Source organism: Coregonus clupeaformis, chromosome 24, assembly GCF_020615455.1.
Source record: "Coregonus clupeaformis isolate EN_2021a chromosome 24, ASM2061545v1, whole genome shotgun sequence".
NCBI classification, from domain to species: Eukaryota; Metazoa; Chordata; class Actinopteri; order Salmoniformes; family Salmonidae; genus Coregonus; species Coregonus clupeaformis.
The window spans coordinates 33,684,236-33,706,292 of record NC_059215.1 but is presented as its reverse complement, the minus strand read 5'-3'; the positions used below and the strand labels follow the sequence as shown (position 1 = coordinate 33,706,292).

The 22,057-nt window shown below is 41.6% G+C and overlaps 1 protein-coding gene across 3 annotated transcripts in view; it reads right to left on the bottom strand.

The window, feature by feature from the left end:
- The window catches only part of LOC121556449 (kazrin-like), a 118,316-nt gene that overhangs the window by 19,690 nt on the left and 76,569 nt on the right, over positions 1-22,057 (bottom strand). For 2 of the 3 annotated variants that reach the window (XM_045207150.1, XM_045207151.1), the window contains exons 3-8: positions 11,960-12,096; positions 11,576-11,746; positions 11,255-11,338; positions 8,277-8,469; positions 5,883-6,019; positions 4,856-4,979 (exon numbers count right to left, since the gene is read on the bottom strand). In XM_045207150.1, coding sequence (XP_045063085.1) covers positions 4,856-4,979; positions 5,883-6,019; positions 8,277-8,469; positions 11,255-11,338; positions 11,576-11,746; positions 11,960-12,096 — 846 coding nt within the window. The remainder of the gene's footprint in view (positions 1-4,855; positions 4,980-5,882; positions 6,020-8,276; positions 8,470-11,254; positions 11,339-11,575; positions 11,747-11,959; positions 12,097-22,057) is intronic. The other variant, XM_045207152.1, reaches the window with a different exon arrangement.

Here is a 22,057-nt window from a genome sequence, read left to right as displayed (position 1 = left end):
TGATCATTGCGTTGTTTGCACTATAACCTGTTGGTTCATATGCCTTGCCATTGTGATATATGCCTAAGGCCGAGACAATAAGAAAACATAATGGCAGAATAAATTCAACCACACCTTTGTTGTAATATGGCATTTTTTTCTTGGCTTGGCTTCCCCAGTGATTTTATACACGCACCGCTACTGTTAAAATGTGTAGAGGGGTGTATTGCAAAGTAGACAACTATCTTTGATAAACTTTCAGATAACTGTCAGCACATAGACACACCGTTTAATTACTAAATATATATTTCTTTATGAACTAGGAAATAAGGAGTTGTTTAAGCCTATTTTCGAAAGTTAGGACATTAGAATCTAACTTTAAAAGAAAAACATAATTCTGCTACAGTATGCAATTGCAAAAATACTATCTGTTAAAGAAAATGTGTAATTATTCTATTCTATTCCAATAACGGGTCAACTTGAAGCAGGTCTGGATTTAAAATGAGCATGTTGGTAACATCTGCAACCCAACTTGATAGCACAGGATCATGTTCATTAGGGCACAACAGAAAAGGCATCTCTTGTGATAGCCTCTCCCTGTTTCAGTCCATTTTCTTCCATTTGGTGCCCAATGAACACAACCCTGTTTTTAGGAGGCTAAATGTGCTGTCGAGAAAGAATGGAAAGTACTGTAGCATTGGGTGTAAAGTGTACACACGGCTGCTTCCTGGGTTACGAGACTGTGTTGCAAGTCCAGGGGAGGTCAGAGGTCAGGCAGGGTGGCAGTAGTATTAGAGAGGTTAGAGGTCATGGGAGAATGTTACTGACACTGTGTGCTCACATACAGTACGGGCTGCTTTCCAACAATCTCAAATGGCACCCTTTCCTCATCTCTGATCTCCTTTATGAAAAACGCTCAAAAACAAATATGAGATCAGGTTGAAATCAGGTCTTGTCTAATTGGCCATGAAATTAAGGAGTCAAGGAGGACAAGCAGCCATTTGGGAGAGTTGGGACAGGGCCCTGTCAAAGATGGACTCCGACGGCTGGGGGAAGCTACCACTCGTGTGACAGAAGATGGCAGCCCCCAGCACGACAAGAGGAATTAGGAATAAAGCCATAACACAAACACACAAACAAACAAACACAGGGAAGAGAGGAAGGCCACGTGGAAATTCAGTGTTATTTATTTTATTTTAAAATAATTATTCTCATTTAGATCTTTCGCATATTTTGTTGCCATGCCATTAAAAGTTCTTCACTATGCCCTCCAGTGCTAAACATATTCTAGTCCTCATGGCTTGAGCCTCAGTTGAGACCAATTATTTGACTTTAAATAAAACTCTAATAGTAATTTCAATAGTGTTTCATAATTTACAAAAAATGAAAATACTCGACCATGAAATGAGAGGGAATTTTGTTGCAACATAAAATGATATAATGGTCATCTGATATGCCATTCCAGCAGGAAAGGATACTTTAATATTCCGATAGAAATTCCGTAAAGCTATTCCGTTTTTTCAGAATATTATTCAGTTTTTCCAGATATTACTTTTGATCTAAGGACCCTGAATAATAACTTCAATAAATTGACCCTTAATTACACCGTCAAGAGTGAATCATAACACTCTCCAAGCAAAACAGTTATAACTGCTTATGTCAGCCTATGTAGACTACCAACCAAATGGCACATGGTATGCAACCTGTGGTTGTTGACATAAGCGTCTGTGAGTGAGATGCCTATGAATGAGATACAATTTGTATAGGGTCCCATACATAATAATCCTCTAAATGCTTATTGGGGAACCTCCAATTGCTAAAGCGGCACTTTTATTTTAATGAGTGTTCCTATTTCTTTCCATTCTCTAGCAGATAGGATGAACCGTTAGCCAGCAGTCATTTAATGGGGGTTTCCTATAAAGCAAAGCAGACTTCTGCAGGTTTCTGCTCAGGGAAAAAGGGAAAAGATACTAATTTAATCTAATGTGTTTTGTTCCCCAGGGTTTTTTTTTTCAGTCAATTTCAAATTAGAGCCACTTGTTACAGTGAAACCATGACAAGCTTGTAAGCTATATCATGTTTTAGAGCTAGAAGTATATACCATCTACTTGAGAATGGCATCAATTTATTTTGCAGAAAGTTTGGAGGACAATGGTTATTTAGAGAAAAAGCGGTCTGAATTATTTCTGATTTCCCTCTTAACACTGTGATAATCCTGGTAATTAAAATAGGATTAAAACTCTAGAGCCGACTTGCTCTCTGGAAGCTGTTGAAATGTTGAACTTAATACCGTAACATTTTAGGAATCCCCCTGAATATGAATTTGAGGATGTCCATCAGGTGAAGAATGAGAATCACATTTCCAATACTTTTTTTAATGTATTTTTTAAAAACTAGTTTGACAAATAAATTACAGGAGGAAGAGTTATCAATGCCTATTTAAGTGTCACGGATTCAGCCGAGGCTGTTCCTCCTCCCTGCTCGGGCAGGCTTCGGCGTTCGTCGTCCCCGGAGTACTAGCTGCCACCGATCTATGTTTCGGTGTTTGACTTGTTGTGTCTGATTGTGTACACCTGTTCCCCATTATGTTGTATTGTATTCCCTATTTAACCCTCTGTCGTGCATTGTGTGTTGTGTGTTATTGTTTTGTGTCATCGACAGTGTACCGGTTGTTAGTTTTCTCCGTTGTTTGGAGACTGTTCATTTCACTGGCGACTTTTATTAAAGTACGATTTCCAGTAGCTCCGTGTCCTGCGTGTGACTTCGCCTACCGCATTTCACTGTCGCCGTTTCTGACATTAAGCTATGTATGAAAGTTGTAAAACTAATATTTTAGAACTAGCTGACTCCCTAACTCGTTTTGGCTCTCTAGCCACATTTATACCTGCTTCTAACATGCGTAATTTGTCATGATCTTGTCCTCATTCTGATTGTGCCCACATTTGTAGACAGGTGTAGACAATTAAAAGACGCATTGTGAACAGATTTTGATCAGATCTTATAAGTGTAAACGTGCAAGATCAGGACAAGATCGAGACAAAATTAGGACAAAGGTCGCATGTTAGCGGTAGGTATAAGCGGGACTACTAAAATGTCTGCCTTATTCATTATCAATGGCGAAGGTGCATAAAGATGACGGCCACCTTGTACTTACCACAAATGCCTCGTTTGCTAAGTTCGCCGTACTGTACATTGCTCTCAGTTACTGTTTTTTTGTTATGGGCGCAGCAATAAAAGTAGACGGCAGCAATAAAAAAAACTGAAAAAGTAGCCTAGATTGTGGTGATTTACTGGCATATTGAACCATGTCGCGCTCCGTAAGAATTCTGTAGGTAGTGCTAAAACAATTACATGTATGCACCTTCGCCATAAATGTCAAGAGTTTGCCAAGAGTTTATAACCTTCAGAAATTGTATCAATCCCACAGTTGCCATGCATTTAGGAAACAGGTAGCTCTATGCATGCACATCTGACATGCTTGGATCAGGGACGATAGAATTGTTGGTCGATTTCCTCAGTTTTCAGCTTTTTTTGTCCTGTGGGGGATGGCCTCGTGATGATACGTTTTTCTGAGCCCATTTTAGAAATACAAATGTTTTGGACTTCAGGTTGGAGTCGATTAGTATTCTGACATCTTAAAGGAGCAATCTGCAGTTTAAACAATAACAAAGCATTTACCCCACTGCTGTTTTGGTAAAAAGCTGAGGGATGGGGCTGGATAAATTTAACCTCTCTCAAAATCATGGACAGAGCAATGGATACAAGGACTGACCATCCATAATATCAACATTTTAGTTTTAACCATGTTTTGAGGCTATACAGTAAACTTAAAATTACATTGTTTACAAAACAAAGTTATATTTTGGGTTCTGATGGGGTACGACAGTTAAGCTAAGCTCATGAGTTATATTCTTCAAGAATTAATGGATATACATAATTAATTTAAAAGTCTAAAAATTGATGTAGCAATCGCAGATTGCCCCTTTAAAAATTAGATTTCAACAACAGTCAAGAAATGTGTTTGAACTTTCTTGGTGATTGGGAGGATTATGAAGATATGGGTATTTAGGGAGTTTTAGACATCAGATCACAGGTTGACTAGAGGTTAGTTGAGGAGTCTGAACGTTGACTACAATAAACTTTCCTCAAAATGGCCGCGTGGAGGGAATGGACCAAGCAGGACAATGAATGGGGAGTATAAGTTAAACAAAAAGCAGGGTGGAGGTAAAAAATGTTGGCAAAAAAAAGAAAAGGCATTCAGGGCAAAAAATACATTTACAAGCACAAAGTGCACAATGACTGTTATTTACACATACAGCAGTCCTTCAAGTTTCCAGTTATCGAAAACAAAAGTTACAAATATAAAGACAATTAAGAGAATCAAATACAGCCACTTTTTGCTCTGCAGATACAGTAAACATCCACACGTAGTAAGGATCCCAGCTGTGGTTACACTGTCCACTCCATTTACAGTACTGTATATACAAATACAATTTGCTTGTAATATTTTACACTTCAGTGACGCAAGATGCACCTCAGGCTTCTCACATGGCCTCCAACCATGGACAGGCACACACACACACACACACACACACACACACACACACACACACACACACACACACACACACACACACACACACACACACACACACACACACACACACACACACACACACACACACACACACACACACACACACACACACACACACACACACACACACACACACACGTATGGTCAAACACACGCACACACACACACACAGACAGAAAACAATCTTACGCATCACCACTCAGGGCTACAGGTGGGACTCTCTGCCACCTTTTTACCAGTCTGCATCTTCCTCTATGTAATAATCAGGAGTTGAAGTACCATCAAACAGACCCGGGTCCATTGACTTCCGCTGCTTGCCCCGGGCGAAGACGCGTGACAGAGAGCCCAGGCCCATCTTCTCTTTCTTCTTCTTACGCTTCTGGTCCTCCAGATCCTCTAGTGACTGCAGGGAGAGAGAGACGAGGGATCAGAGAGAATGAGATGAGAAGAACAGAAATATACAACACATAGCGAGTGAAGGAAGGAAAGCCGTAGAGAGAGAAAGAAAGAGAGAGAGACAGAAAGGGATGAAGTGATACTGAGTGAACTAGCCAGGCATGTGTCTGTTATCTGATAGGCAGCACATTCAAAGAATTTAACACATGAAGGGAGAGTGGGAAAACCACAGTTGAAGTGGCTGGAATAACGTCAACATAACTGGAACCGATCTAACGCTAGCCAGAAACCAACACACCAGCCCAATTTTGATAATCTGTCCCCCAAAAGATTATCCCATTCGTAACGCAACTCTATGTAGGGAGCTATCCCAAATAAAACCTACTTTTTAAAAGTCTAAGTCTGGCTGTTCTGGTGAAACTCCCTCAACTACAGCACAAGGGGCATGCTTTCAGCGAGGGGGAGTAGAGTAGCCTGGTCCCAGATCTGTTTGTGAACGACCATGGGAGTTGGCAAACCAGCACGAACAAATCTGGGACCAGGCTAAGAGTAGAGTAATCTCGGAACCCAGAACCAAATGTTGCGCCAGCCACTGGATTTGGTTCTGGGGAGCGTTGAGATATTTGAGATAACACCCACTTCTCTGAAATCCTCTTGACCATATGGGCCCAATGAACCCCTCCCCTTTCAAAATGTGAAAGATTCCACAGATGCTAGGTGTAGAACACCCCTGTGAAATTATGATTCTTCCAACTAATCAGTGATGCAAAAACCAGCGTCTCTCTCATATCCCCTATTTTCCAGCCAGACATAACTTTAGATAGAGATGTTGGGAGAGATCAGGATTAGAGTAGAGTTGTGAAGGAGTTGATTACTTGAAGGGGTGTGGCGGTGGGTGGGCAGCTCTTACATTACAGAGGGAGTGTGTCCGGTGGCGGGGGGAGTTGATGTCGCTGGGGGTGGATGAGCGGTCGCCCTCCAAGGCCGAGGCATCTGAGATGATGGAGGGCTGGCGGGAGTGACATGGGCTCACCCTGACTGCAGCCACTTGGGGGCAAAGGAAGAAAAGCGGAGGACAAATGTTGAAAACAGGTTTGAAACAAGTAAATGGGTTGTTGACGGTAAATGTACAAAAAATGTCAACCTCATATTAATCTCCAGCACCACCCCAACATCCACATGGGAACATGATGGATTTCTATGTTTTGTGGTCACAAAGATAGAAGGTAAGTGTTTCTGATGACATCACAAGTAAACACTTTTGACATCATCTGCTGTGCATCATGTGATTTTAACTGACTTTGAGCAGGCAAAGGTTATAGTAAAGTAAGACGCATATACAGATTTGCTTGTTCAAAAGTTACCATGCATCGTGACATCAGGAAGAAATCGGACATCACATTGCTTGCTTAGCGATTCCCGCTACCCCGATTAGGCCCATACCTGGCTCAAACTCGGGACCTATTCTTTGCTAACACACGTGACCGCCTTCCTTGAGAACGCTCAAACAGTTTGAGCCACCCGAAAGGTACCAATTTGATGGCTCCATCTGCAACATTTTATGATAGCTATGGAGTGAGCTTACGGTACGTTCTTAACTCAGTTACACATGGGTAACAGTCCCACCAGTGTCGTCCTTTGTGTGTGTGTGTGTGTGTGTGTGTGTGTGTGTGCATGCATGAGTGTGCATGTGTGTGTGTGCGTGTATGTATGTACAGTACCAGTCAAAAGTTTGAATGACCTACTCATTCAAGGGTTTTTCTTTATTTTTACTATTTTCTACATTGTACAATAATAGTGAAGACATCACAACTATGAAATAACACATATGGAATCATGTAGTAACCAAAAAAGTGTTAAACAAATCAAAATATATTCTATATTTGAGATTCTTCAAAGTAGCCACCCTTTGCCTTGATGACAGCTTTGCACACTCTTGGCATTCTCTCAACCAGCTTCACCTGGAATACTTTTCCAACAGTCTTGAAGGAGTTTCCACATATGCTGAGCACTTGCTGGCTGCTTTTCCTTCACTCTGCGGTCCAACTCATCCCAAACCATCTCAATTGGCTTGAGGTTGGGTGATTGTGGAGGCCAGGTCATCTGATGCAGCACTCCATCACTCTCCTTCTTGGTCAAACGCCCTTACACAGCCTGGAGATGTGTTGGGTCATTGTCCTGTTGAAAAACAAATGATAGTCCCACTAAGCGCAAACCAGATGGGATGGCGTATCGCTGCAGAATGCTGTGGTAGCCATGCTGGTTAAGTGTGCCTTGAATTCTAAATAAATCACCGGCAGTGTCTCCAGCAAAGCACCCTCACACCATCACACCTTTTCTCTTCCATGCTTCACGGTGGGAACCACACATGCTGAGATCATCCGTTTACCACTCTGTGTCTCACAAAGACACGGCGGTTGGAACCAAAAATCTCAAATTTGGACTAAAGGACAGAGTTCCACTGGTCTAATGTCCATTCCTTGTGTTTCTTGGCCCAAGCAAATCTCTTCTTCTTATTGGTGTCCTTTAGTAGTGGTTTCTTTGCAGCAATTCGACCATGAAGGGCTGATTCACACAGTCTCCTCTGAACAGTTAATGTTGACATATGTCTGTTACTTGAACTCTGTGAAACATTTATTTGGTCTGCAATTTGAGGTGCAGTTAACTGTAATGAACTTATCCTCTGCAGCAGAGGTAACTCTGGGTCTTCCTTTCCTGTGGCGGTCCTCATGAGAGCCAGTTTCATCATAGCGCTTGATGTTTTTTGCGACTGCACTTGAAGAAACTTTCAAAGATCTTGACATTTTCCGTATTGACTGACCTTCATGTCTTAAGTAATGATGGACTGTCGTTTGTCTTTGCTTATTTGAGCTGTTCTTGCCATAATATGGACTTGGTCTTTTACCAAATAGGGCTATCTTCTGTATACCACCCCTACCTTGTCACAATACAACTGATTGGCTCAAATGCATTAAGAAGGAAAGAAATTCCACAAATTAACCTTTAACAAGGCACACCTGTTAATTAAAATGCATTCCAGGTGACTACCTCGTGAAGCTGGTTGAGAGAATGCCAAGAGTGTGCGAAGCTGTCATCAAGGCAAATGGTGGCTACTTTGAAGAATCTCAAATATAACATATATTTTGATTTGTTTAACACTTTTTTGGGTACTACATGATATGTGTTATTTCATAGTTTTGATCTCTTCACTATTATTGTACAATGTAGAAAATAGTAAAAATAAAGAAAACCCTTGAATGAGTAGGTGTGTCCAAACTTTTGACTGGTACTGTATGTGCCTCACCTTGTCTGTCTGTGGGGTGGCCTGTGTGGACGTGGTAGAGGGTCTGTTGACTCTGCCGGATGGCTGCAGTGAGGGGCAGGTCCGCGTGCATCACCCACTCCTGGTTGTTGCCGTTGACAACTGCCTCTGTGGGCATGGCTAGAGACTGGCGCTTGGGCACGTCCTTGGTCAGGGTCGCTAAGGACTGTTTTGCCTAGGAGGGAAGACACGCACACACACACACATCAGCCCCATGCAGCATTACCATTGCTTATTTTACAATATTTTCCTACACAAGATGGCTATTCATGACTCTTCCCAAGTGTGTGTGTGAACGTTCATAATGTATGTGCGTGTGTGGGTGCGCTCAAGTGTGCGCACGTATATAAACAGCCCACTACAATAGTGACACTGCTGTGTGGGTTTTGGTCTCTGTTGGGCTTTCTCGTCTGTCTGTGTTTCATGAAAAATTCAGCCGTACGCGTGTTCCCCTTTGATGTGTGAAATCTCTCACTGACGCTCCTGATGGAGTGCTGAGAGATGGACAGAATAGCTAGTGGAAGTGTTAACAGCCAACATACAGACAGAGAAAGAGAGAGCGGGAGTGGGTTAGAGACAGAGGTGGGCGAGAAGTGGGGGAAGATAGAGAGAGAGAGGATGTGAGAGAGGGAGCGATAGAGAGAAAGAGAGGGAGAGAGAGAGGGGGGGAGTGGGGGTAGATAGCGAAAATGAGTATATGGGGAAAATAGAAAGAGAGCGAGGGAGTAAGAGAGTGAGAGAGATCATCATCATCATCGTCACCCCTAGGGTTGCAAAGCTAACGGTAATTTACCAAAGTTACTGGAATCTTCTGTAATTTTGGTAATTAACAGGTAATTTATGTCAATCTATGGTAACTTTAGTAATTTATACTTTTATAACTTTATTCATATATAGTATTCATTTTTGATATATGTGTCCATATTGTCCATGAGTTTCTGGTGGATAGACCATATGGTACAAGAGAAAATAGCCTAATTAATGAAAGAAGCATCTAATCAACAATGGCATTATTTTCAATTAACTCTGCAACTCTTCCAACTAAAAACTTTTTTCACAACTGCCACCAGTTTGGTACCAAAATATCTGACATAGTAAAATAAAGAAGTGTGTAAAACATTTTACAAAGCGTATTTGATGCAGGAACCCTCATATTAAACACCAATGTTATTTGCCAAGTTGATGGTTTATATTTAGGATAATGTTTTACAACTCTGTCATTCAATTTTTTATTTTGAAATAATCTTATTTGATTATGTTATATACACTGAACAAACATATAAATGCAGCATGCAACAACTTCAAAGATTTTACTGAGTTACAGTTCCTATAAGGAAATGGTCTGGTGAGTATGCAGGCCATGGAAGAACTGGGATATTTTCAGCTTCCAAGAACTGTGTACAGATCCTTGCGACATGGGGCCATGCATTATCATGCTGAAACAAGAGGTGATGGCGGCGGATGAAAGGCACGACAATGGGCGTCAAGATCTCGTCACGGTATCTCGGTGCATTGAAATTGCCATCGATAAAATTAAATTGTGTTCGTTGTCCGTAGCTTATGCCTGCCCATACCATAACCCCACCATGGGGCACTGTTCATAACGTTGACATCAGCAAACCGCTCGCTCACACTGCCATCTGCCCAGTACAGTTGAAACTGGGATTTTTCAGCATGTCAGTGGCCATCGAAGGTGAGCATTTGCCCACTGAAGTCGGTTACGAAGCCGAACTGCAGTCAGGTCAAGGGGCTGGCGTGGTTACACGCGGTCTGTGGTTGTGAGGCCGGTTGGACATACTGCCAAATTCTCTAAAACAACGTTAGAGGCGGTTTATGGCAACAGTTCTGGTGGACATTCCTGCAGTCAGCATGCCAATTGCACGCTGTGGCATTGAATTGTGTGACAAAACTGCAAGGTGCACTTGTGTAATGATCATGCCGTTTAATCAGCTTCTTTATATGCCACACCTGTCAGGTGGATGGATTATCTTAGCAAAGGAGAAATGCTCACTAACAGGGATGTAAAGAAATGTGTGCCAAAATTTGAGAGAAAAAAGCTTTTTGTACATATGGAACATTTCTGGGATCTTTTATTTCAACTCATGGAACATGTGACCGACACCTTACATGTTGCGTTTATATTTTTGTTCAGTGTACTTTACATGTGATAAGGCCACACAGAGGGCCAGAGATAAGTACAGCCACCTGTGATAATCTCAATTATCCAAAAGAGCCACTAGATGTCTTGTGATAAATTACATAAAATCCTTGAAAGTTACCAAAATGCTGGTACTTTACTGGTAAACTGTGAAAGTTTCCAGTACTATACCCTCCCTTTGCAACACTAGTACACCCATCCTCATCCTAATTATCATCATCATCATCATCATCATCACCAGTATCACCAACAACATCACCTTAATCACCCGTTCACAATCCTTAGACATGCAGGACAGAGTGCTAAGCATTTCGCTGGTCAAACCATGAGCCCTTATGTGGAACTCAGATGTTAGTTCATTAATTCATCAATGCAGTTTTCTAACAATTACACCAGATGATCCTTCTAGTCACTCCGAGTTAGATGAAACCAAGAAAAGGGGTCAATCAGATTGAGAATATTCAAATCATTCACAAATCGACTCATTGGCATCAACCAGGGGGTTAGTGATACACGTGCATACCAGAACTGGTTTCAAATAGTATTTGATTGCACGAGCCTGCGTGGAGTGCCAGAAGGACGGGGTTGGCGCTTTTCTGGACTATTAGAATGGTTTCTGTTGCGCCAGGCAAGCTCAATAAAACACAACTAAAGTATTTGGTGGATTTCAAATACTATTAGAACCCAGGACTCCCTAAATTAATTTCACACTGGAGAGAAGATCAGGGGAATGTCAGCACGCTTTGAGATAGAGCGAGGGGAGGGGGTCACAAAGAGAGGCGAGCAAGGGGGCCGTTCTTACCGACATGACCCTAGGGGAAGGCTCCCTGTTGACGGGGCGATCAAACACCCAGTATTCCATTTTCTGTGTCACATTGTTACTTATCTGAGGGAGGAGACAGGGAGGGCACACACACACATACACACGTTGAGAGGGGCTGCTCTTCTCGGTGTGTGTAGAAGGAGTGTAATGGTCCAGCAACAGATGTAGAACAGCTCTGGGTTTCTTACCCTGGCTTGCTGAATGGGCTCGACCGTGTATGTGTATTTTCAGGTGTTTATTCTTTTGAGTGCTTCTGTATGTGTGTGCTTCCATCTGTATGTATGTGTGTGTGTGTCTCACCATGGCCAGCTCGGCCTCCAGCTCCTTGATCCTGTTCTCCTTCAGGTCCAGTTGGGAGCGCAGGGCACCGGAGTGCTCTGTAGATTCCTTGGTCTGCCGCCGTAGGTCCCACTTCTCCCTCTCCAACAGGTCCTTTTCCTTAGCCAGCGCCTTCACCGCATCCTCACTCTCCTGACAGACACAGAGGGGGGGGATAGTGGGAGATAGGGGGTAGAGAGAGGGGGAGAGTAAGAGGAGAGGGACACACATTCATTAATCTATTAAATTACTTACAATGACATAACAGGTTAATGACAATCATTATACAACTTCTATGATGCGTGCACTTTGTATCTTAATTACAGCTAACAAAGCCTTCCCAGCATTGTGTGTGACGTGTCATACTTTTCTGTGCTGTTCGTAGTTGCGGATGAAGTCCCGGAGCTGTTCCTCTCGGCTCTCCAGCGTGGCGTAGAGCTGCTGCATCTGGTTGACCAGATCTGCTTTCTCCGCCTTCAAACGCTTCCGGTCCGCCTTCATTGCTATGAAAACAATAAGAGAGAGTCAGTTAGCATAGCTTCTATACAGAGGAGCTATGTTCATTTCTATGGTGTCAATATTATTGTCACAGGTGTACAGTGTCCATATTAGGATAGTCTCAGTCTCAGAAGGACTTTGTTCCATTCCAAAGCAGAGTTGAATATCTACTAATACTACTAATAATATACAGTGAGAACACTAACTACAGTACCACATTCGTTGAACTGTGCGAAAAGGCAAAGTACACAAAAGCACAACGCACTTCTTTTAAAATTCAGTTGGGGACAAATGAGCTGTATATTGAGAGATCCTTTGATAAGCCTGATCTTGCATGTCTACTGCTGAGTGACAGCTTTTTGATGGAAAAGTGAATTATAGATGAACCTTTATGACAATCCCTTCATCTCAACTGCCATTTAAATCTTACAGAGCCCCCTTCTGTATTTTCTCTTTCTCCTTTCTCTCTCTTTCTCTGCTTTATTGGCATGAAAAACATTGTGTCAATATTGCCAAAGCAACAATGTATATAATAAAATAATATAGAATAACACATAATGATAACAATAATACTAATAATAAGTAAATTACTGCTTACTATGCAGATGTAATTATTCAGTGTCCCTCAGGCTATGGCAGGCAAATACATATTTGGCTGCAAGAGGAGCCGTTGCTCCTTCACCCATGACTGTTTTTTGTTTTTCCTCTGTGTTTAATAAGTTAAAATTTGGAATAAATGTAGTAATAATGAATCTCTTGGTGAGGAATATTTATCACAGTAAAGTAGAAAGTGCATCTCTGTTTCTACCTCCCCTGTCGTGCAGTGACCTCATACACACTCCTCTTTGGGTAGCCATGTTTTTTTATGTCTGCCGGTTTCTATTGCCAATTGGTGGTCACTCAGCCTGTGCTTGGTAAGGATCTGTCTCTGCTTCGTATCTCTGACAGAGTAGAGATAATCAGCCAATTCAAATTCTCTGTTCAGAGCCAGATAGCAATTTAGTCGGCTTTGGGATTTTGTTTCGTTTTTCCAATGTTGTAAATATGAGACCTTTGATTGGTTCATGATTTTGTTTATTTGAATTATTTCTTTTGAAGCAGTGCTGGTGTCAGCTTGGTTGGTTAGGTCCAATACCAGCTGACAGAGGGCTCGTTTCTGGGCTCTAAATTGGAGACTTGAACTTGGACTTGAATATAGGTTTAGCCAAAATTGTTATGATCTTTTTTGTACATTCATTACCACTGGAAAGTGGGCCAATTCTGCCCTACATGCATTAGCTGGTGTATTTCTTTGGACTTGAGAATTTTTTGACAGAATTCTGCATGTAGGGCTTCAATTGGATGTTTGTCCCACATTTTAAAGTACAGTTTATTGAGTGGCTCCCAAACCTCACTTCCGTAAAGGGCTATTGGTAGGATTACGCTGTCAAATATTTTCGTCCAAATTCTAATTTGGATGTTGATTTTGAATAATTTCATTTTTATTGCATACAATGCTCTACAGGCTTTTTAAAGTTTCCCGATGCAGATATGGTCAGACCAAGGTATGAGTAATTTTTAGTGTGTTCAATTATGGTGTTGTTCAGGGTGAATTTATATTTATGTTTCTGACATCTGGGGGTTTTCTGGAAAATCATGATTTTCGTTTGATTTATTTACTGCCAGGGCCCAAATATGACAATATTGCTTTAGAATGTTAAGGTTCTGTTGACGACCTTCTTTGGTTGGTGATAGAAGAACCAAATCATCAGTATATAGCATGTATTTTACCTCTGTGTCAAATAGTGTGAGTCCTGGGGCTGAAGAATGGTCCAACATGTCTGCTAATTCATTTATATAAATGTTGAAAAGGTTTGGACTCAAACTGCAGCCTTGTCTCACACCTCGACGTTGAGAAAATAATTATGTTCTTTGGTTTTTGATTTTTATTGCACACTTGTTTCTGTGTACATACATTTTATTAAGTCATACACCTTACCACCAAGCTCACTTTGGAGAATTTTGAAGAATAGCCTTTCGTGCCAAATAGAATCGAATGCGATTTTAAAGTAAATGAAGCAAGCAAAGATTTTGCCCTCTTTTTTTTGGTGGATGTGTTTATTAATTAGTGTGTGTAGTAGTACGATGGTTGGGGATAATTGTTATTTTTTTCTTGAAGAAAGGTTTGAATTATTGAATTCAAAATGCTACAGAAAACCTTTCCCAAGTTGCTGTTTACGCATGTTCCCGTGTAATTATTGGGGTCTGATTTGTCTCTACTTGTGTGGATAGGGGAGATGAGCCCCTGGTTCCAGACATCAGGAAAGCAGCCAGAAGTTAGTACCATGTTGACAATTTAAGCACAGCATTTTGCAACTCAGGTATGCTGTTTTTCAGCATTTCATTTCTGATTTTATCTAGACCACAAGCCTTCATTGGTTTTATAGATTTTAGCTTTTCATTTAGTTCTTGTTGGATTATTGGGTAATCTAATGGATTTTGGTTGTTTTTAATGACTAATTCAAGGATGTTCAATCTTTCTTGAATTTCTAATTAGTTATTTTGTAAGTCTTTTTGTGGGATGTTTTTGTATAGATGATCAAAATAAGTTTTCCAAATTCCTTCATCTTGTATGGCTAATTCTTGTTGTTTTGTCGTGCTTAAATTTTCCCACAGAATTGATATTGGTCAATTGCGTTTTCAATTTCATCAAGTGTATTATTGGTATAATTCCATTTCTTGCGTTTCAGTGTATGTTTATTTTGTTTCAGAGTTTCAAAGTATTTATAGCCTAGCTCCGGGTTGTTTTGCTGCTTATGTTTATCATTTGACATTTGTCTTAGGTGTTTTCAAATTGTTTTACATTCGTTATCAAACCATTTTTCAGAAACATTTTGTTTTTTGTTTCTGATGTTGTATTTCTTTGGTTTTCTCAAATTTGCTTTTGATGCTCCTTTTTGGAATATGCAATTGATATTTTGAGTAGCCAAATTGACACCTTCTTTATTGTTTTGGTATTGTGAGTTATTGAAGACCCGTATATAGTTCATCATTTCATTTGAGTTCAATGTTTCAATGAATTTCTCTGCACTGTTTGGAGCCCATCTGTACGATTGGTTCATGTTGTAGAGTTTATTGGGCTGTATTGCTGGTTAATTTCTTCAGAAACACGTTGATCTGACTGTGATCTGACAATGGTGTCTGTGGTCTGACAATGAATGCACTAATGGAGGAAGGGTCGATGTCAGTGATGGCATAATCGACTACACTTGTCCCAAGAGCTGAGCAGTAGGTAAACCAACCTAAAGAGTTCCTTATGACTTTACCATTAAGCATGTATAGGCCATTACCATTAAGCACGTTTTTGTTCAGTATTTGGTCAGGACGGTTTCTATTATTTATAATAGGGCTACTGTACAAGGAGGGGTGTCCAAATATGTGGTGGTTACCTCCCGCATCAGCGTAGCCAGGCTCAGAACCTGTTCTCGCATTGAAATCTCCACAAAGAAGCACTTTACCCTCTGCCTGAAATTGAAGGATTTCTGTATGGAGATTGTCAAAAACCTGATCATCATAATATGATGAATCTGAAGGAGGACCATAAGCTGCACATATGTATACATCATTGTCACAATAGATTGTACCTTTGTTAAGTTTTAGCCAAATGTTGCTAGTACCTTTTTTCATTTCATTCAGTGCTAAGTCCTGCTTATGCCACCTGAGTCCCGGCCCCATTTAACATTTTTATGTTTGATTGATGGTTGTAAACTTTCTCTATAGCCTGAAGGACATTGAGTATCAATGTCTCCAGGACACCATGTTTCCAGTAGGATTATGATGTCCTGTCCCTTGATGTTTTTAAGAAATTCTGGATTTGTTGTTTTAGAGTATAGGCCCTGGATATTCCAAGAGCTGATAGTTAATGATCTCATTTATAATAAGTGATATTCATTGATTTGTGTAAAGTACATTGAAAGATAAAAATAATATATATATATATATATATATATATATATATATATATATATATATATAACATACATACAGTGGGGGAAAAACGTATTTAGTCAGCCACCAATTCTGCAAGTTCTCCCACTTAAAAAGATGAGAGAGGCCTGTAATTTTCATCATAGGTACACGTCAACTATGACAGACAAAAATATATTTTTTTTTCTCCAGAAAATCACATTGTAGGATTTTTTATGAATTTATTGGCAAATTATGGTGGAAAATAAGTATTTGGTCAATAACAAAAGTTTCTCAATACTTTGTTATATACCCTTTGTTGGCAATGACACAGGTCAAACGTTTTCTGTAAGTCTTCACAAGGTTTTCACACACTGTTGCTGGTATTTTGGCCCATTCCTCCATGCAGATCTCCTCTAGAGCAGTGATGTTTTGGGGCTGTCGCTGGGCAACACGGACTTTCAACTCCCTCCAAAGATTTTCTATGGGGTTGAGATCTGGAGACTGGCTAGGCCACTCCAGGACCTTGAAATGCTTCTTATGAAGCCACTCCTTCGTTGCCTGGGCGGTGTGTTTGGGATCATTGTCATGCTGAAAGACCCAGCCACGTTTCATCTTCAATGCCCTTGCTGATGGAAGGAGGTTTTCACTCAAAATCTCACGATACATGGCCCCATTCATTCTTTCCTTTACACGGATCAGTCGTCCTGGTCCCTTTGCAGAAAAACAGCCCCAAAGCATGATGTTTCTACCCCCATGCTTCACAGTAGGTATGGTGTTCTTTGGATGCAACTCAGCATTCTTTGTCCTCCAAACACGACGAGTTGAGTTTTTACCAAAAAGTTATCTTTTGGTTTCATCTGACCATATGACATTCTCCCCAATCCTCTTCTGGATCATCCAAATGCACTCTAGCAAACTTCAGACGGGCCTGGACATGTACTGGCTTAAGCAGGGGGACACGTCTGGCACTGCAGGATTTGAGTCCCTGGCGGCGTAGTGTGTTACTGATGGTAGGCTTTGTTACTTTGGTCCCAGCTCTCTGCAGGTCATTCACTAGGTCCCCCCGTGTGGTTCTGGGATTTTTGCTCACCGTTCTTGTGATCATTTTGACCCCACGGGGTGAGATCTTACGTGGAGCCCCAGATCGAGGGAGATTATCAGTGGTCTTGTATGTCTTCCATTTCCTAATAATTGCTCCCACAGTTGATTTCTTCAAACCAAGCTGCTTACCTATTGCAGATTCAGTCTTCCCAGCCTGGTGCAGGTCTACAATTTTGTTTCTGGTGTTGACAGCTCTTTGGTCTTGGCCATAGTGGAGTTTGGAGTGTGACTGTTTGAGGTTGTGGACAGGTGTCTTTTATACTGATAACAAGTTCAAAAAGGTGCCATTAATACAGGTAATGAGTGGAGGACAGAGGAGCCTCTTAAAGAATAAGTTACAGGTCTGTGAGAGCCAGAAATCTTGCTTGTTTGTAGGTGACCAAATACTTATTTTCCACCATAATTTGCAAATCAATTCATAAAAAATCCTACAATGTGATTTTCTGGAATTTTTTTTCTCAATTTGTCTGTCATAGTTGACGTGTACATATGATGAAAATTACAGGCCTCTCTCATCTTTTTAAGTGGGAGAACTTGCACAATTGGTGGCTGACTAAATACTTTTTTCCCCCACTGATATATATATATATATATATATATATATATATATATATATATATATATATATATATATATATATATATAATGTACACATACACACACACACACACACACACTTTTGAAGTCGGAAGTTTACATACACTTAGGTTGGAGTCATTACAACTCGTTTTTCAACCACTCCACAAATTTCTTTTTAACAAACTATAGTTTTGGCAAGTCGGTTAGGACATCTACTTTGTGCATGACACAAGTAATTTTTCCAACAATTGTTTACAGACAGATTATTTCACTTATAATTCACTGTATCACAATTCCAGTGGGTCAGAAGTTTACATACACTAAGTTGACTGTGCCTTTAAACAGCTTGGAAAATTCCAGAAAATGATGTCATGGCTTTAGAAGCTTCTGATAGGCTAATTGACATAATTTGAGTCAATTGGAGGTATACCTGTGGATGTATTTCAAGGCCTACCTTCAAACTCAGTGCCTCTTTGCTTGACATCATGGGAAAATCAGAAGAAATCAGCCAAGACCTCAAAAAAATAATTGTAGACCTCCACAAGTCTGGTTCATCCTTGGGAGCAATTTCCAAATGCCTGAAGGTACCACGTTCATCTGTACAAACAATAGTACGCAAGTATAAAAACCATGGGACCACGCAGCCGTCATACCGATCAGGAAGGAGACGCGTTCTGTCTCCTAGTGATGAACGTACTTTGGTGCGAAAAGTGCAAATCAATCCCAGAACAACAGCAAAGGACCTTGTGAAGATGCTGGAGGAAACAGGTACAAAAGTATCTGTATCCACAGTAAAACGAGTCCGATATTGACATAACCTGAAAGGCCACTCAGCAAGGAAGAAGCCACTGCTACAAAACCGCCATTAAAAAGCCAGACTATGGTTTGCAACTGCACATGGGGACAAAGATCATACTTTTTGGAGAAATGTCCTCTGGTCTGATGAAACAAAAATAGAACAGTTTGGCCATAATGACCATCGCTATGTTTGGAGGAAAAAGGGGGGGCTTGCCAGCCGAAGAACACAATCCCAACAGTGAAGCACTGGGGTGGCAATATCATGCTGTGTGGGTGCTTTGCTGCAGGAGGGACTGGTGCACTTCACAAAATATATGGCATTATGAGGAAGGAAAATGATGTGGATATATTGAAGCAACATCTCAAGGCATCCGTCAGGAAGTTGAAGCTTGGTCGCAAATGGGTCTTCCAAATGGACAATGACCCCAAGCATACATCCAGAGTTGTGGCAAAATGGCTTAAGGACAACAAAGTCAAGATGTTGGAGTGGCCATCACAAAGCCCTGACCTCAATCCTATAGAAAATGTATGGGCAGAACTGAAAAAGCGTGTGCGAGCAAGGAGGACTACAAACCTGACTCAGTTACACCAGCTCTGTCAGGAGGAATGGGCCAAAATTCACCCAACTTAATGTGGGAAGCTTGTGGAAGGCTACCCAAAATATTTGACCCAGGTTAAAGAATTTAAAGGCAATGCTACCAAAAACTAATTGAGTGTATGTAAACTTCTGACCCACTGGGAGTGTGATGAAAGAAATAAAAGCTGAAATAAATAATTATCTCTACTATTATTCTGATATTTCACATTCTTAAAATGAAGTGGTGATCTAACTGACCTAAGACAGGGAATTTTTACTAGGATTAAATGTCAGGAATTGTGAAAAACTGAGTTTAAATGTATTTGGCTAAGGTGTATGTAAACTTCCGACTTCAACTGTATATATACACACACACACACCATTACATATATTATTATTATTATAATACCAGTGCCAATAAAATAAAGAATAGTTGTAAACAATTCAATAAGAATGGAATAAGATTGCACTAAAAATAAGTACAATGCAATGCAATGCAATCTGCAACCCCCTGTACGTATGTGTTTCTTGTGTGTGTGTGTGTGTGTGTGTGTGTGTGTGTGTGTGTGTGTGTGTGTGTGTGTGTGTGTGTGTGTGTGTGTGCGTGCGTGTGTAAATCAAAGGATCTGTCTATCCCAGTATTCTGCATATTAGATGCAGTAGTTGGCGCACTTCTCCAATCTTTGATAGTTCTAGGTGTGTTTTGCCAGAGGTTACCTCAGCATATGTAGGTTGATGATCTGAATGATACATGTTGTGGACTGCATCATGTGGTGCACTTCTCTGAAGGACAGTGTTCTGCCCGACCCTACAGTAGTGGTCAGTGCTGTGCTGTGATGGGCCGGGTCTAGTAGAGCTGTGTTGTGATGGGCCGGGTCTAGTAGAGCTGTGTTGTGATGGGCCGGATCTAGTAGAGCTGTCCTGAGGCGGGTCTGGTCTGGTAAATCTGTGCTGTGTTGGGCCCGGTCTTGTAGAGCTGTGCTGTATTAAGCAGTTTCTGGCTCCTCTCTCCTGGGGATGGTGGGGGTACTGTTGTTTCAGAAGTGGATCGGGGGGCCTCTGCTGCTGGGGTGATGGGTTTTGAGCAGTGAGGCACAGTCCACAGTGATCTGTTGATTTATTTTGTCGATCAACTGTCCTGGGAAGTATTTTCTTGGTAGGAGGGTGGACACAACTATTTTGGTTGTTGGGAACATAGCCTGTGCCCGCTCTGCCACTCTTCTCACTGCCCCAGATACATTTTCACCTTTGGCACGAAGGTCATTTGTGCCAGTGTGGATGATGATGTTGTCAGGGGTGTCAATCCTGGTCTGACTAAGTAGCTGCATTGCACTCTCAGTTGTAGGACACCAGAACTTATACACCTGGTGTCTAGGGAATAATCTTTCCTGGACCAAGAACTTCCCATTTGAATCGATAAGGATTGCAGTTGTGGGTGATTGTCTGGGTGGAGCAGACTGGGAGGCTGGAGCAGACTGAGAGGCTGGTATGCTGACCTGGGCTGGAGCAGACTGGGGGGCTGGTAAGTAGACCTGGGCTGGAGCAGACTGGGAGGCTGGTATGCTGACCTGGGCTGGAGCAGACTGGGGGGCTGGTATGCTGACCTGGGCTGGAGCAGACTGGGGGGCTGGTATGCTGACCTGGGCTGGAGCAGACTGGGAGGCTGGTATGCTGACCTGGGCTGGAGCAGACTGGGAGGCTGGTAGGTTAACCTGGGCTAGAGCACACTGTGCTGGAGCAGACTGGGAGGCTGACCTGGGCTGGAGCAGACTGGGAGGCTGGTTGGTTGACCTGGGCTGGAGCAGACTGGGAGGCTGGTGCAGTGTCATCAGGCTGTGTGGTGGAGGCCATGCTGGTTATGCTGGTCTCAGGTTCTGCCTGTGTTGTACCAAGCTGGTGGAGATGTTCTCTAGATGCAGAGGACATAATGACTAGCTGCTGGTTGAGGGTGTCAATGTACCTCTCTCTCTGCTCTAGCTCCTCTCTTGTTGTGCACAGATGGTATCGGAGGTCATCATTTGTCTGACTCAGTTTGTCCATTCTGCTTTCTAATTTAGCAATAGATGCTCTGCTCTCCTCCCTGAACTGTTTCATCTCTTCTTTTAGTTTCTGGACAGTGTCATCCTCTTGAAGCTTGCTCTCTCTGAGTTCTATGACCTCTGCTTCAACTAAAGAGAGGGTGTTGTGGAAACGTTGCATAGCAGGTGTTCTTGGTGTTGTAGGCATGTCCTTGGCTTTGTCTGCTGCAGGTGAGGTAGGTAGAGGGACACGGAGGGCTTCTTGCTGGGTCACAGAGGCTGTTGGGGTGTTGGGGCCTGCTTTTCTCCATCATATCCCTCCTTCACTTTTTCCTCAGCTTCTACATTTAGGGTAGCAAACACATTCTCAAAAGCCTGGAGGCTTGAATCATTGCCTTGTATCAATACAGTTCCATTATTTTATAAGTTGACTGTTTGATATGTGTTGCTCTGGTCAGCTTCTTCAAAAAATGCTTATCTGACAGCCTTGGCTGATGCCTCTCTTTTTTGAGAAACGGAAATGGTTGCAAATAACCCTTTTCCATATGTGTCCTCGTTTGGTATTAAATATTAAATTTGCTCTTGTTTTGCAACTGGTAAGATCTGCAAACAGGCAATCATGGTTCTGTCCCATCATCAAACCTTTGAAACTTTTCTTAGCTTTCTCTGTTTGGATGTCTGGTGGGTAAACAATTTCCATAGCAATGCTGGTGATGTTGGCTACAATGTTGCAATATAAGCCTACCTTTTCCCAAACAGTGTTGTTTCTTGTATTATTGTCTCTAGTGTTGTTAGATAACTGTTTTACTTAGATGTCCTTTGTCTTCTGTCCTTCTTTTGTCATTCTATTGTGCTGTTGACTAGCTATTGTTTGTTAGCTAGCTAGCTTCTTTTAGGAGAGTCCCTAGCAACTGGTAAACAATCCAGCTAGCTAAGATAACTGCC